Consider the following 17,793-nt stretch of genomic DNA (forward strand, 5'->3'; position numbering starts at 1 on the left):
GGTCAGACGAGGACTGCTGCCGCAGTTTCCCCTTCATATGTTATGCAGAAAGTAATAAATCTGATTTCTACATATGTGATATACAGAGAGAGAGTCAGATGTACTGTTTAACAAGAACAAGCCCGGTGCAATAATAATATCACCTAATAAATGACCTGACCTAAATGATCAAACTAAACAGCCACAGTCAGCAAAAATTAATTCATTAATTCATTTTCTTACCCACTGCAATTCACGGGGAGCTGGAGTCTATCCCAGCTGGCATAAGGCGTGTGGCGGGGCAAACTCTGGGTGCGAAGCCAGTGCACCATGAAGCACACATATACACACAAACACGCACACACCCACTCAGTTCTACTGGCAATGTGGGACCTGCCAGTTAACCTGAAACACATGTTTTTTAAGGTGGGAGGAAGCCGGAGAACTCAGGGAGAATCCATGCAGACACGGGGAGAACATGCAAACTCCGCACAGAGTGGGACTCGAACCCGGACCCTCCTTGTTGTACGATGACAGCGCTACCCACTGCACCACTGTGCCGCCCCAAAAATGAATTACTGTAAATGGTTAACATTAAAAAAAAACAAAACATGGCAGCTAAAAGGTTCACAGAAAGAAGGTTCTGGGTTTGATTCCTACTAAGTGGGTTTTCTCTGGTTTCTCCTTCTTCATCCCATTGCCATTCATATGTTATGCAGAAAGTAATGAATCTTATTTCTACACATGCGCTGTACAGAGAGAGATTCAGATTAACTGTTTAACAAGAACAATTCTTGTGCACAAGCGCTGCAGAGGTCAAGATCTACCACAGTAGATCAGACCATTGGTGCAGGCTGTGTAAAGAGATGCAGAGTCAGTCCAGAAGACACAACCGAGTGGCTGGGATAGTGTACACAAACATGCGTACCCAGTATGGACTAAAAGTGTACAATAATTAATTAGTATCCATGATGGTTGAGAAAGAAGTTAGAGGGATTGCAGTGTGTATGTATTCTAAGTAGGTACTTTAAATAAAATTATCATTGTTTTGCAGATTTTCCAAACAATATAAATGCATTTATTCTTGATTTTGGAGGATTGCTCAGTGAATTGTGAATATTTACCAAATGTCAAGAAATTTTAAACCTTGCTCCTCAAAAAATTAGTGCTCCTTATTTTTTTCATTTTCAGACATCTTTGAAGCAGCAAGTCAAAATGAGACCAGTATCACTCTGCAGTGGAATACAGTGAACGACAATGTTAGCTTTATTCTACAGTTTAATGATTCAGAGACAAACATCACTGCACCAGATGGAGATGGACCAGTAACTCACACAGTGCCAGGTCTCAATCCTGGAACTCAGTACACATTCATCCTGTTCTCTGTGTTTGAGAAAACCATAAGCAGTGGAATTAAAATCAGTGCAGTCACTGGTAAGATGATTTTACATTCTCTCATATCCTTTCTTCTCCTTTCGGCTTTTCCCTTCAGGGGTTGCCACAGCAAGTCAGTTGCCTCCATCTAACCCTGTCTTCTGCATCCTCTTCTCTCACACCAACTACCTTCTTGTCCTCTTTCACTACATCCACACATCCTCTTTAGTCTTCATCTAGGCCTCCTGCCTGGCAGTTCAAAACAAATTTTCTCATATCCTCTGATATTATTATTTTAGTTACATTTTAGGTACATTTTATTTCATTCCAAATGACTATATAAACGACCTGACCCAAATGATTGAGCTAAACAATGAACAAAAATTAATCAAATGGTTGAACAAAAATAACCCGGCCTCTGCCCATGGGCAGAGCCCTGATCTTGAAAGGACGATGTGGGCCCAGCCTCCATTGGACTCCACACCCAACAAGGAAACCATAGGGGATGGGTGCAGTATGGATTGGGTGGCAGTCGTCAGCATGGGGATCGATAATCCAATTCCCAGACAAAGACTCTAGCTATAGGGACATGGAATGACACCTCGCTGGGATGAATGGCCTCCCTGATTTGAACATGGGTGGTGTTCTGTTATTGGAATTCGGTGCTAGTCACAGTTTGTCCATAACGAACACCATGTTCAACCACAGGGATGCCCATAAGTGCATATGGCACCAGGACACCCTAAGCCCGAGGTTGATGATGGACTTCGTTGTCGCCTCATCAGATCTCCGACCGCGTGTGTTGGACACTTGGGTGAAGAGACGGGCAGAGCTGTTAACCGAACACCACCTGGTGGTGAGCTGGATCCACTGGCAGAGCAGGGGGCCGGACAGACTCGGCAGGCCCAAATGTGTTTTGAGAGTCTGTTGGGAACGTCTGGCAGATTCCTCTGTCAGTGACGTCTTCAACTCCCACCTCTGGGAGAGCTTCTCTCAGATCCTGTAGGAGGCTGGGGACATTGAGTCAGAGTGGACCATGTTCTCCAGCTCCATTGTCGAAGCGGCTGCTCGTAGCTGTGGTCGCAAGGTCTCTGGTGCCTGTTGCAGCGGTAACCCCTGAACCCCGTGGTGGACACCGGAAGTAAGGGATGCTGTCAAGCTGAAAAAGGAGTCCTATCAAATCTTTCCTGAATTGTGGGACTCCGGAGACAGCTGACAGGTACTACCAGGCGTAATGCAGCTTGAGTAATCGCGGAGGCAAAAACTTGGGTCAGGGAGGAGTTCGGGGAGGCAATGGAGGATGACTGTTGGTCAGCCTTGAAGAAATTCTGGCAAACCATTCGGCGCTTCAAGAGGGGAAAGTGGTGCACAGCCAACACTGTTTATAGTAGAGGCAGAGAGCTACTGACCTCAACTGAGGATATTGTTGGGGGTGGAAAGAATACTTTGAGGATCTCCTCAATCCCGTTACCTTGTCTTACACAGAGGAAGCAGAGGCTGGGGTTTCAGAGATGGACTCATTCATCGTAAAAGCTGAAGTCGCTGAGGTGGTTACCAATCTCCTTGGCAAAGCAATTTGATTAAACTCTTTCACTCTTTTCACCAGCACCTACAAATACAGATGGCTTTCGGTCAATAGGACGAGATGAGACCAGTATCACTCTGCTGTGGAATACAGTGAACGACAATGTTGACTTTATTCTCCAGTTTAATGGTTCAGAGATAAACATCACTGCACCTGATGGAGATGGACCAGTAACTCAAACAGTGTCAAATCTAACTGCTGGAACTAAGTACACATTCATCCTGTTCTCTGTGTTTGAGAATGTCAGAAGCAGTGGAATTAACATCACTGCAGTCACTGGTAAGATGATTTTATATTTTTTACTGTCCCTTGATGTACAGATGACTCCTCTTTATTGTGCTAGCAGGGGAGATAATATCAAGACAGAAGACAGAAGCTTTGTCAAACCCTGCACTAGTTGTGTCTCTGAATCTGAGAAAAAAAATGCTTTCTTGAATTATCAGTCCGTCCTCCTCCTGCCCGAACTCGCCAGTATTTCTTTGTGAATGAACCACGGAACTGGACTCAAGCACAGAGCTTCTGCAGAATGAAGTTCAGTGATCTGGCCACCATAACCAACACAGATGAAGGTGCTGCCATTGCCAGCTTAACAGCAGATCTAGGCAAGTAATTTTCTTTTTAGTTTTTAGTTTTTATCTCGAAATAATGTCGGTTTATGTCGGTTTTTGGTTCAATCCTCGTCAGCAGACAAGCCAACCAAAAACAATTAACAGATGTTGGAGTAAACCTAAACCCTTCAGTAAACCTGACAATGTGGAATACGAAAGAACATCTGTTCCGACTGTTGCTTTTACCAAAGAGAAATCACCAATTGATGCTTTCAGATCCCTTTTCTTTTTCAATTGGCATATAATATTTCTAGTATGTTGAGGTCATTGATTATTGCAATCTCATTTCACCTAAATGCGGAAATTGATATGACTGGATATCTGTGAACCAAACACAGTGTTCTATATCATGGCCCAGTATTGGGGAAGGAGGGGGTAAAGGACACCTTCTAGATTACTTGTAATGTTATGACACAGGAATCCAATCCAATCCAACTTAATTGGTTAAGCACTTTACAACAACCACTGTCGCCCAAAGTGCTTTAGAGACAAATAAAAAAAATAAAAAAAACATTATAGATAAAGGTAAAAAGACTCATATATTGTAAGTAAAATAAATAAATTAAAAACATGAAACTATGGGTAAAAGCAAAAGCCATACAATCAGAGCAATAAAATAAAACATCATGTTGATTTTTATTCAGGATGGGTTGGAATGGAGCTGGTTCTGAATATCAACAGAAAATTGATTAAAGAAGTTTACAGGGAATATCTTTTTGGATTTGGTTCTGATTGTTCTGATGTTCTACAGATGGTTCAGGAGATTTTTATTATTTTTCGGGTAGTGCAGATGGCGATGATGAAATGACTGGTGAGTAGAACTACACACACGCACACGCACACACACGCACACACATGCACACTCACTCACACACACACACACACACACACACACACACACACACACACACACACACACACACACACACACACACACACACACACACACACACACACACTCAAACACATGAAACACATCAGTGAATTTTTTACCTCTGCATAAAAAAAATCCATCCATCCATCCAATTATTTATTTTGTTTACAGTATTTTTTTCAGACATGTTAAAATAATAGACTTCACTATTTCATCACATGTACAACATCAGTAAGAACATTGGAAAAAACGAAGGGCTGACAGGTGGACGCCAATAAGGCTTTGAAATTCTCCTCCCCCAGAATCAACAAATATGTCTCTCATTACCATATGTTGTCAACAAACTCAGACATTAAATGTTTTCATCCAGTTCATCCATTGAATTTTGAAAGACGTTCATACCCTTATCCACTTCCAGATTTTAGCCTTTGTTCCAGATGCAACCTAGAACATAATCATGTTTACATTATTCCTAGGGACAACAAGGTATGTTAACATCACAGATATGCAAAACAAGAAGTTGACCGTGCCAGTATTCTTCACAAGAATATCATGATCATATTCACCTCTCAGCGAACAGTGTTTATCTAAGAATTAACAGTTGTTAATAGCATGTGTAATTAACAGTTACACATGCTATTATATCATCAACATGCTCTTTAAAGTCTCAAAGTTAGCACTCCAAGCAGAAATCCACATTCTTTTGGTTCATTAATCCATGTTTCTGACAATGATGCTGTTGAATGGTTTTTCAACTGTTCTATGTAATACTTGACATGTCCAAAATTGGTGTAGAGCTCCCACTATTGAAGTGATTCTTTTGTACAGATCTTTGATGTAATAACAACTGTTGTCCATCTGAGACCCAGTATGAGTATGAGTTAGAGAGACAGCAACAACAGGAGACAGAAGAAAGACATCAACACCCGTTGAGAGCCAAAAGTGAATCCATCCATCCATCCATCTATCCATCCATCCATCTGTAGCCGATTGTCTGGAGCCATGTTGTTGAGGCAACAGGCTCTTGGGGCCTGGAATTGTGGGGCCTGGATGCATCTGGGAAGCATCTGAAGTCCACCTTAGCTGGCTCCACTTGATTTGGAAGAGCTGTAACTCTACTCTGAGTTTCTCCCTGGGGACTAAGTTCCTCACCCTATCACTAAGGGTTCACCAAGCCACTCGTACCTGGGATGTGGTCCTCTTGATCATGACCCAAATCTCATGACCACAGGTCATGGTAGGAACGTAGATTGACCAGTAAGAAGTATGTCTTTCAACTCATCCCTTTCTTCACCACAACAGACCTATACAATGACTGCATAACTGCAGCATCTGCACTGATCCGTTTCTATCTCATGGTTCGTTCTACCCTCAATCACGAGCAAGACCCCAAGATCCTTGAACTCCTCCACTTGGAGCAAACACTCCCCATTGACCTGGAGAGGGAAGACCACCTAATTATGGTCTAGAGCCATGGCCGCAGATTTGGAGGTACTGACCCTCAGTTGCACTTAGGTGCAAAGCCCCCCAGTGCACACTGAAGGTCCAGGTTTGATGAGGCCAACAGTGTCACGGTTCGGCGTGGCAGTGCTGCTGTGTGGCAGGGAGAGGCCAAGCTGGTGGGTGGAGCCACGGCTCCACACCTGAGACTCATCCACACACCATGGTGATCATCTCACCTGAACTTGTTTTGAGCTAATGACTCTAAGGCTTTTTAAGCCTGGCTCAATGAGAGCTCAGGGCTGGTTCATTGCTCATGTTTGGTTCCTGGTAGTCTGTCCTGATTATTAGTTTCTTGTCTGTCTGGAGAATTTTTACGTTTTGTTAATAAATCATGGAGGGAAGATTTGCTTTTGGTGTCCTGCACTTGGGTCCATATTCCGCCTCACGTGACAAACAGGACAAGAAGAAGAGTCCCCAACCAGACTCCCTGCGGCCCCTGGCTGGACATGGAAATTCTGTCCATAAAGATTATCAGCAGAACTGGTGATAAAAGGCAGCCCTACCAAAGTTCAACACTTTGACAGGGCACTTGGATCAGGTCTGACTTACTGCCAGCAATGCGAACCAAGCTCCAGCTTCTGTCATTCTGGCATTGGACAGCTCTTGGACAGCAAAGGGCACCCAACGCCATACTCCCAGAGCACTCCCCTCAAGATACCACAAGGGACACGGTCAAACACCTTCTCCAGATCCACAAAGCACGTATGGACTGGGTTGTGCAAACTGCCACGAACCCTTGAATACTCAACGTAAAGTGTACAGCTGGTCCAGTGTTCTGCGACTGAGGCAAAAATCATATTTTTCCTCCTGAATCCAAAGTTTGACTCTTGATGTGATCCTACTCTCCAGTATCCTGGAAAAGATTTTTCCTGGAGTACTATCCCCCTATAGTTGGAGAACACCCTATGCTCTCCTGTCTTGAAAAGGGGGACCTCCACCCCTATCTACCAATCCAGAGGTACTGTCCTCAACTGACAAGTGATTTTACAGGTTAATCCTAACTGCAGATAGTTGTATGCCCCACAAGATAAAGACAAACAAATTAATTTGATTCAACCCTTGATAATATTTGTCTGATTCCCATATTTCACCTGGAGGTCAGATAGGTCTCTATTTTGACGTCAACTACTATGGGGAAATATACACAACATATCTGTTTGGATTGATTCTGACTGTTCTGTTGTTCTACAGATGCTTCAGGAAGTGGTTTGAATGAGGGTAGTGGTGATGATACTGGTGAGTAGAGCTCACAAACACATAAACACACACATACACGCACACACAATCACACACACACACCAACACACACACACGCACACACACATACACACACACACACACACACATTACTTCTACACACTACATCAACCCTCGCGACTCCACCTTGTCGTGGATTTTCCGCTGTCACGTGAAACCTTACGGGCATTCTATTGGGTGAGGGCATTCAGGAGTGCGCTCCGTTCCGCCATTCTTCGGCGTTCGTAAGACACAAAAGTGGATTAAATAGTTGATAAGAGAGTTGGAAAAGGTAATACAGATAGAAGGTGGTTTAATATCAGCATAGGGAGGGTTCATAAAGTTTAAATTAGTGCTGTCAGGCGATTAAAAAAATTAATCTAATTAATTACAGGGTTTTTAATTAATTAATCTAATTAATCACCTTTTAGTCTCATACCTGTTAAAAGCCCCCAAATAAAGAATTCTAATTCTAGGACATAACAAAATTGTAGTGCATGACTAATCAATAGAATACACCAAGAAGATTTGAAATCCGCATTTTTATTGGTTAAGTGTGCTTTATAAATTAAATTCAAAAGAAAAAGGCCAAACACATCAGCAAACCAATTAGACCAGGTGCATTTCTCAAAAATGCAATACAAATACAGTTAAATAAATTAAATAAAATTCAGAAATAAATGAGGGTGAGTCACAAATAGGCACATAAGCAGACTCTCAATCAAAATGAATACTAAAGCTGACTCAATACAGCAATTCAAAATGAATAGTATAACATGCCTCTAATTAAAACAAAATATCAATAGCAAGATGCCAACAGGCATTTCCTTTAAAAGAGTAAGCTAACGTTACAAGAACTGACAACAGACAACTCTGTGTCCTCGACATGTTTTGCATTTAAATCAGTGGTTCTTAACCTTGTTGGTGGTACCGAACCCTGCCGGTTTAATATGTTCACTCACCGAACCCTTCTTTAGTAAAAAAATTTTTATTTTTTTTCAACTTTAAGACATAAGTATATGTTTTACTGGTGTATTTAATGAATTGTGCATTAATGTCACCTTTTTCAAAGAATAAAACCAAGCTTCACCTTGACAAGTGCTACTCTTATGTCATTTTCACAGCAAAGTCTGTTCCTTTTGTTTTCCACGCAGCTTAAGGAAGTGTTCGTTTATTTTTGCCAGTGCGAGACTAGACTTGCTCAACTTGACATTGCAAATCATGCAGAACACTGACTCCCATCACGTTCCGTTATACAGTACATGTAAATTCACGTTGCACATATCCGTCCGACCACTTTGTTTTTTTGCTCAACGTAGTTATTATAAATTAAAATATTAAGAAAGCAATCAGATGACAGACATAAATCAACTACTGAGTAGCAAAATCCCATGTAGCACTGGTAGGCTAATCGATGTAGCGTGATCACCTGCAGCCAGTGATGGCTAAGGGGGCGTGTCATCACGAATTGACACGATGTGTCAAACGTACACAGTGATTTGCGTATGTTCGGCAAAAACACCCGACACATCGTGTCGAGTGTTTTGCCTTGACCTCCGCCGAACCCCTGAGACCGACTCACCAAACCCCTTGGGTTCGATCGAACCCAGATTAAGAACAACTGGTTTAAATGATAGATTAGGCCGGAGCTGCTTCAGTGATATGAAAATTCTCTTTTACAAAAGGTACAAATCACTGCATTTTTGTTGATATTTCTGTCTTTGTTCTTTTTATAAATACATTTTCCACCCAAAGGTCCGAGTGGGTTTGCCTCGCTCTCCTGTGTCGCGTCCATCTCTGTAGTCAGTCACCCTACTTTTGACAAATGGCGCTGGTGACATGCCACTGCAGCCTACGGGTCACTCAATGGGCTAAATTTAAAATCCTTGCTAATTGACTTGCCACTCATGATTACAGTAATTGCGTTAATTTTTATAGCGCATTAATTTGCAGCGTAATTAATTAATCTAATTAACGCTTTAAACTGATGGCCCTAGTTTAAATTACCGTAAATAATGAGATAAATAGATCGTGATCTCGATGGCGGATTCCTTAATTGCGTATGGTTCCTGAAACACATTAACCCCAAAGAACATGGATGTACTGTACATATATTACATAACATAACTAGTGCAAATAGTTGTATGACCCACAAATCCGGATTATTCTGCTGATCATTATCAGGAAAGCCAGAATATGATCAAGAATAAAAATTCAGGTTCGGGAAGATTAAGTTGAAGATTGTGGGCTATCATAGTTCTGGGACATTTAGATTGCAGTCATCAGTGTTTTCCTGTTACATTACATTCCTAACATTAAACCTGCTTTCCTTGACTTTGTTATTTGGAACATAGGGTTCTGGATTGGTATAGTAGTTTTATGTTTATACTACAGGTCACTTCAGCACTTGATAATATTTGTTTGATTCTCCATATTTTAGGCAGAGCTTGGATAGGTCTCCATCTTGATTTGATAAATGGTTGGAGATGGTCTCTGAATAACGTCACCTTCTACGATCCAGGAGAGGCAGACTTTAGAAACTGGTTCTCTGGACAGCTTGAGAGTCCTGTAGAACCGAGCTGTGTGGGGCTGTTCAGTGACAGTCCACACAACGGCACATGGCTTGGCTCTCGTTGTTACTTCCGACGACCTTTTGTTTGCTACAATGGTGAGTGTTTCAATGGCTGTGGTCTAAGTTAAGACTAGAGTCTACTATAGTTTTACATAGAGTTTTTAAAAGCATGTTACATTATGTGGAGGTGATGTGTAAAGTTTCCAGTGATTCCAGATCTTTTTATTTTTTATGAATATTCCTGCATAAAACTGAATAATAATTCAAGTCTGCTCTAACATTGTTCCTGACTATTTCCAGGTGACAGAGATGGGGCAGCATCCTTTGTAAAGGTGGATATTCCTCTTCCCTGGAGCAATGCTCTGGCATTCTGTAGGGAGAATCATGTTGATCTAGCCAGGTACAGTACAGCACAAACACTGGCAAGGTGGCACAAGCACGGAACATAAGATTTTAAGGATTTTTGTACTTTTTATCACTATCTGTATTACTATTTTTGTTTTTACCTTAAATACCTCATTTCTTAACCATTTGGAACAATGTTTTTCTTTTTCTGTTGTGATTTATGTCTTTACTCATACTAAACCTTGGTTTGAATCTGCAACCTTTTAACACTCAGTATTCGAAATCAACAAGAAAATGAAATCATCGCCAACCTGTCAGCTGGAGATACTGTATGGATTGGTCTGCATGGGGGAAGAGTGTGGTCAGATGGAAGCAGCTCTCCATTTCGACAGTGGGCCAGTGGTGAACCAAACTCTATCACAAATCGGTGTGTCGCTGCAAGAGAATCAGGATTGTGGTCAGACGAGGACTGCTGCCGCAGTTTCCCCTTCATATGTTATGCAGAAAGTAATTAATCTTATTTCTATATCTGTGCTGTACAGAGAAAGGTTCAGACTAACTGTTTAACAAGAACAGGCCCTGTGCACAAGCGCTACAGAGGCCAAGATCTACTGCAGTAGATCAGACACAAAGCGCAAGCTCTGCAAAGAGATGCCAGCGACAGTCCAGCATATACGTGTTGTAGTGGATGAGATACCACTAGGATCTGTGTACATTAAGAGACATAACCAAGTGGCTGGGATAGTGTACACAGACATCTGTACCCAGAAGTATACAAATTCCTATGGGACCGACCACTAAATTTGGTTGAGAACAACAGGGACTCCTGTGGCTTTTCAGCATTCAGTGGTGGTAGACAAAGAGCAGAAGAGGGCTTATGTATACACATACACATACCTGGGGTGTAAGGCAGGGTATACAGTGCATCCTTGCACATTCATGCATCGAAAATTTGTGTCCCTACCTCATTGTGGATTTTTAGTAGACCGTCATGTGATAGTCATGTCATGCCCGCATTCTATTGGCTGACGGCATCTGGAAGTGTGGTCCCTTCCGTCTGTCTCAGACTTTCGTGAGACACAAAAATGCTTTAAACTGTTGATAAGAGGGTGGAAAAGGTAGTACAGAAAGACGGTGGTTCAATATCAGTATGTGGAGGGTTCATAAACTTCTAAATTACCTGTGGTTCCTGGAATGCATTAACCGCAAAGAACGAGGCCTCACTGTACTTTGGGCACAATGCCATACAGTCATATGGCATTGTGCCACCCTCTCGCCCTTGTGGGGTGGCACCTGTGTGTCATCCTCAAGCTCGGGTCCTCTACCAGAGGCCTGGGAGTCTGAGGGTTCTGCGCAGTATCTTAGCTGTTCCTAGGTCTGCACTCTTCTGGACTGTGGCTTCAGATGTTGTTCCAGAAATCTGCTGGAGCCACTCTTCCAGTTTGGAAGAGTCACTACCCCAAGTGCTCCTACTACCACGGGGACCACATTAACTTTGATCATCCACATATGTTCCAGCTGTTCTGTCAACCCTTGATATTTCTCAATCTTTTCGTGTTCCTTCTTCCTGATGTTGGCGTCACCTGGAATCGCCACATCTATCACCACTGCTCTCTTCTGCTCTTTGTCCATCACCACTATGTCCTGTTTGTTAGCCAGCAGCTGTTAGTCATCCTGGAAGCTGAAGTCCCACAGGATCTTAGCCTTATTGTTCTCAATTACCTTTGGTGGTATATCCCATTGGGATTGGGTACTTCTAGTCCATACTGGGTACAGATGTTCCTGTACAGTACTTGGTTGTGCCTTTCCATGTATGCTGAGCTGGCGAGCATCTTACACCCTGCTACCACATGCTGGACTGACTCTGGGGTTTCTTTACATAGCCTGCACCTTGGGTCAGATCTACTGTGGTAGATATTGGCCTCTATTGCTCTTGTACTTAGGGCCTGTTCTTGTGCTGCCATGATCAGTGCCTCTATTTATTTGCCATATATATTTACTGTATACATATGTATATATAAATGAATAAATAAATAATACACACACACACACACACACATATATATATATATATATATATATATATATATATATATATATATATATATATATATATATATATATATGTATATATATATAAAAGACAGACAGAGAGAGAGAGAGGGACTGTCGCGTCGTGCCCGGAGTTTCCCCTGCCTCACACCCCAAGTGATTGCAATGGGGATTTAATGTATTTAATGTAATAATACTGCTCTCCATCAAAAACAGCATTATTTTTGGCAGTTTTAAGATCAACTTCAGTGAATTTATTCTTGATTTTGAATGACTGCTCGGTCAATTGGTGTATATTTACGAAAAGTAGTCAAGACATCTGAAACTTTGGTCCTTAATGATCCCTTCTTTGCTTCCTATTTTTTGGATTCTGTTTCTCCCAACACAGACAGCTTTGAAGCAATAGCTCAAAATGAGACCAGCATCACTCTACAGTGGAATACAGTGAACGACAATGTTGACTTTATTATCCAGTTTAATGGTTCAAAGATAAACATCACTGCACCAGATGGAGATGGACCAGTAACTCACACAGTGTCAGATCTCACTGCTGGAACGCAGTACACATTCATCCTGTTCTCTGTGTTTGAGAAAAGCAGAAGCAGTGGAATTAAAATCAGTGCAGTCACTGGTAAGATGATTTTATATTTTCTCATATCCACTGACATTATGTGTGTACTTTTTGGTGTTAGGGGCTTGGGAGATAATATTCAGAACTTGAATTATGTAGGTAGTGGTATATAGTAAAAGGTCATTTCCATGGCCATCTATTCACTCATGAATTAAAATGCAATAATTTGGCAGGAAATAGCTGTTATTACAGGTTTTTAGACACCTCATAATCATGAATTCTAATTCCAGGTTAGAAAAGCAAAACCAGGTAATTATTTGATACAGTTAGACAGGCTTGACGGGGGCTAGACAGAAGAATGGATGAAGAAATGAGGTTGAACACCAAAGCATGACAGACAGAAACGGGAACACTGGAGAGTAGGAATGAACACGTATAATCTGGAACAGAGAGCTGACAAGAGAACATGTCATGAGGAGAATGAGCAGCAGGTGGCCACAGCAGCACAGGTGACAGGAAGAAGCCTTATTGTGTGGAGAAGAATCTGGACAGACAAGAGATGTCAATGCTGTAACGGACACTGTAGCGTGATTCTGAAGCTATTGAACTAAATGATTGACATAAACAAGCACAATGAGCACAATGAAATTAAGTAAACAGTTCATCAAAGTGGCGGCTCAAAGGTTCACAAAATGAAGGTTCCAGGGCCTATTCCTTTCTGTGTGGCTTCTCCCTGGGTTCTCCTTCGTCCTCCCACCTCCATAAACACTCAGCTTAGGTGAATTGTTGTTCATAGGTCCATCAGAGTTGTAACATGCAAGGTGGATAGTCTACTGTAGATCCAATCATCTCAACTACATCCAAATGGATGAATGACTTAATTGGTTATCTGTTCTTGAAAGTTTAATTCAATTCCGTCATTGTTTTCCCCAGCTCCTCAAAATACAGACGGCTTCCGGTCGATAGGACGAGATGAGACCAGTATCACTTTACTGTGGAATACAGTGAACGACAATGTTGACTTTATTCTCCAGTTTAATGGTTCAAAGATAAACATCACTGCTCCAGATGGAGATGGACCAGTAACTCATAAAGTGTCAAATCTCACTGGTGGAACTCAGTATATATTTACTCTGTTCTCTGTGTTTGAGAATGTCAGAAGCAGTGGAATTAACATCACTGCAGTCACTGGTAAGATGAGTTTATATTTTTTACTGTCCCCTGATATTGATATGACTCCTTTTTATTTTGTCACTTTCAGGAGAGATAATATCAGAACAGAAAACAGAAGCTTCGTCAAATGAGCTTCTCTCATTATGTTTCTCAATCTAAAAAAAAATGCTTTCTTTAATTATTAGCCCCTCTTCCTCCTACCCGAACTCGCCAGTATTTCTTTGTGAATGAACCTCGGAACTGGACTCAGGCACAGAGCTTCTGCAGAATGGAGTATAGTGATCTGGCCACTATAACCAACACAGATGAAGGTGCTGCTATTGCCATCTTAACAGCAGATCTAGGCAAGTTGTTTTTTGTTTTTTAATCTTGAAATCATATGTATTTCTATAGACTTTTGCTTAAATCCTCGTCAACAGACAGACAAAGCAAATAAAAACAATGAACAGATGCTGGAGTAAACATAAACCTTTTAATAAACCTGACAATGTGTAATACAAAAGAATATTTGACGCTTTAGGATATATCTGTGAACCAAACAGTGTTCTATACATCACGGCTCAGTTTTGGGGAGGAGGGGACAGAGGACACCTTCTGGATTACTTGTTATGACATGGGAAAAAACCATGTGAGCATAAAGTAGATTTAGTTCAGGATGTTTGAATTGGAATGGAGCTGGTTCTGAATATCAACAGAAGAGAATTGATTAAAGAAATATACAGGGATTATCTGTTTGGATTTGATTCTGATTGTTCTGATATTCTACAGATGGTTCAGGATATTATTATTTTTGGAGTACTGATGATGACGATAATATGACTGGTGAGTAGAACCCCCCCCCCCCCCACACACACACACACACACTCATTCTTCAATAAAACACATAGGTGCATTATTTACCTCTGCACAAAAAAATCCATCCATTCATCTATCCATCCATCCATCATCCATCCATCCATCCATCCATCCAACCATCTGTCAATTCATCACTCCATCCATCTTCAACCGCTTGTCTGGGGCCATGTTGCCGAGGTAACAATCTAAGCGGGGATTCTTAGATGGTTACCTGAATCTCATGCTTTCAATCTCCCCAGACACCTCATCTAGGTGTTCCGGGGGGATCCCATGGCATCCCTTGGCCAGCTGAGAGACATAGTCTCTCCAGCGTGTCTTAGGTCTTCCCTAAGAACTCCTGCTGATAGGATATGCCTAGAACACTTCCCATGAAACGCATCCGGGAAGCATCTGAAATAGATGCCCTGGTCACCCCAGCTGGCTCCACTTGATATGGAAGAGCTGCAACTCCACTCTGAGTTTCTCCCTGGTGACTGAGCTCCTCACCCAATCTCTAAGGGTTCACCCAGCCACTCTACGGAGGAAACTCATTTCAACCACTCAGACCTCGGACCTCTTGAATCATGACCCAAATCTCAAGAACACAGGTCAGGGTGGGAATGTAGATTGACCAGTAAGAACTTTGTCTTTCAACTCATTTCTTTCTGTTATGACTTCCAAAGGCACCAGGCGCAAGAGTCCAAAAGTCAAAATCCAAATCCTTTAATTAGTCCGTTTTCAAAATCAGGAAAAACCCAGAGTATACAACATCAACGGAATATCCAAAAATTGTAGTCGAACAGGCAAGGGATCAAAAACCGAAACAAGAACAGACAAGGCAAGGCTGAACTTGTGGTCATACAAAAAGCGCTAGAGGAATACAGTAACAATTGGCATACGAGATACTTTGATCAAACAAATACTGAATATGCTCTGACACCGCAGATTAGTAGTGAAGCGCCTTAAATAGACAGGCCAGGTTTCTAAATTAGTCTCGGGTGAAACTAATGACAAACTAATTAACTATGGGAGGAACTAAACACAGATTGGCTAAATATCAAACAAAACAATCTGGGAAAACAAACCAGGTGCAACAAATCACTAAATGTGGCAATAACAAAACCAGAAACGTACATGAACTGAACCCATAAAATAAACAAGAAAAGCAAGACAAAGACTATCACACTTTCTTCACTACGACAGACCTATACAATGACTGCATCACTGAAGCTGCTGCACTCATCCGTCTCTATCTCATGGTTCGTTCCTCCCTCAATCATGAACACGACCCCAAGACACTTGAACTCCTCCACTTGGAGCAAACACTCCCCATCGACCTGGAGAGGGAATACCACCTATTTAGGGTCAAGAACCATGGCTTGGATTTGGAGGCCATATTTGTTGACCATGGTTCTTGACTATAAATCCTCATCCCGCTCCAGTTGCACTTAAGTGCAAACCACCCCAGTGCACACTGAAGGTCCAGGTTTGATGAGGCCAAGAGGGCAAGAAGCATAGTCCCAAACCAGTCCCCTGGCTGGACTTAGAAATTCTGTCCATAAAGATTATCAACAGACCCAATGATAAATTGCAGTCTTGTCAAAGTTCAGCATGCACTTGGACCAGGTCTGACTTACTGCCAGAAATGCGAACCAAGATCCAGCTTTTGTCACCTTGGCATTGGACAGCTCTTGGAAAGCAAAGGCACCCAACCCCAAACTTCCAGGGCACACCCCACAAGATACCACGAGGGACACAGTCAAACACCTTCTCCAGATCCATGAAGCACATATGGACTGATTGGGCAAACTGCTATGAACCCTTGAATACTCAACGTAAAGTGTACAGCTGCTCCAGTGTTCCGCAACTGGGACAAAATCCACATTGTTCCTCCTGAATCCAAAGTTTGAGTGTTGGTCTAATCCTCCTCTCCAGTATCCGGGAATAGATTTTCCGCCGGGTATTATCTCCCTATAGTTGGAGCACACCATCCTCTTCCCTGTCTTGAAAAGGGGGACCTCCACCCCTGTCTATCAATCCAGAGGTACTTACCCCAACTGACATGTGATTTTACAGGTCAATCTTTACTGCAAATAGTTTTATGACCCATAAAATAAAGACAGACAAACAAATTTATCTTTGTCAATCCTTGATAGTATTTGCTTGATTCCCATATTTCAACTGGAGGTTGGATAAATCTCTATTTTGACGTCAACTACTAAGAGGAAATATACACAAAATATCTGTTCGGATTGATTCTGACTGTTCTGTTGTTCTACAGATGCTTCAGGAAGTGGTTTGAGTGAGGGTAGTGGTGATGATACTGGTGAGTAGAGTTCACGCCCACATAAATACACACACATACAGTACATACACACACACACATACACACAGTGCAGTAAAATACACATTACTTACATACATAATATAATGCTTACATTAGTAACATTCTTACTGCAAGTAGTTGTATGTTCCACAAATCCAGATTATTCTGCTGATCACTATCAAGAATAAAGATTCATGTTCAGAAAGATCAAGTTGAGGAATATGGGCCATCGTGGTTCTGGTACATTTAGACTGCAGTTCATCAGTGTTTTTCTGTTACATTACATTCCTAACAAACCTGCTTAAACCTGCTTTCCTTGACCTTGTTGTTTAGAACAAAATTAGGTTCTGGATTGGTATAGTAGTTTTATTTTTATACTAAAGGTCATTTCAGCACTTGATAATATGTGTTTGATTTCTCCATATTTTAGACAGAGCTTGGATAGGTCTACATCTTGATTTGATAAATGGTTGGAGATGGTCTCTGAACAACGTCACCTTCTACGGTCCAGGAGAGGCAGACTTTAGAAACTGGTTCTCTGGACAGCTTGAGAGTCCTGTAGAACCGAGCTGTGTGGGGCTGTTCAGTGACAGTCCACACAACGGCACATGGCTTGGCTCTCGTTGTTACATTCGACGACCTTTTGTTTGCTACAATGGTGAGTGTTTCAATGGCTGTGTTCTAAAATAAGACTAAAATCAACTATACTTTTGCATAGAGCTTTTAAAAGCTTGTTGCTTATTCATTATGTGGTGGTGATT

General features: G+C 41.7%; 1 protein-coding gene across 1 annotated transcript in view; it reads left to right on the top strand.

Annotated features, from left to right (window-relative positions):
* The window catches only part of LOC137590968 (macrophage mannose receptor 1-like), a 32,355-nt gene that overhangs the window by 3,738 nt on the left and 10,824 nt on the right, over positions 1-17,793 (top strand). Inside the window, exons 5-19 of the mRNA XM_068308828.1 lie at positions 1-51; positions 1,171-1,413; positions 2,960-3,217; positions 3,382-3,540; positions 4,298-4,357; positions 7,115-7,159; positions 9,600-9,827; positions 10,032-10,131; positions 10,351-10,583; positions 12,517-12,759; positions 13,633-13,890; positions 14,058-14,216; positions 14,641-14,694; positions 16,988-17,032; positions 17,463-17,690. The exon at positions 1-51 is cut by the window's left edge and continues 182 nt beyond it. Of these exons, the coding sequence (XP_068164929.1) occupies positions 1-51; positions 1,171-1,413; positions 2,960-3,217; positions 3,382-3,540; positions 4,298-4,357; positions 7,115-7,159; positions 9,600-9,827; positions 10,032-10,131; positions 10,351-10,583; positions 12,517-12,759; positions 13,633-13,890; positions 14,058-14,216; positions 14,641-14,694; positions 16,988-17,032; positions 17,463-17,690 (2,364 nt within the window). The remainder of the gene's footprint in view (positions 52-1,170; positions 1,414-2,959; positions 3,218-3,381; positions 3,541-4,297; positions 4,358-7,114; positions 7,160-9,599; positions 9,828-10,031; positions 10,132-10,350; positions 10,584-12,516; positions 12,760-13,632; positions 13,891-14,057; positions 14,217-14,640; positions 14,695-16,987; positions 17,033-17,462; positions 17,691-17,793) is intronic.

This window comes from Antennarius striatus, chromosome 23 (genome assembly GCF_040054535.1).
Source record: "Antennarius striatus isolate MH-2024 chromosome 23, ASM4005453v1, whole genome shotgun sequence".
Classification (NCBI taxonomy): Eukaryota; Metazoa; Chordata; class Actinopteri; order Lophiiformes; family Antennariidae; genus Antennarius; species Antennarius striatus.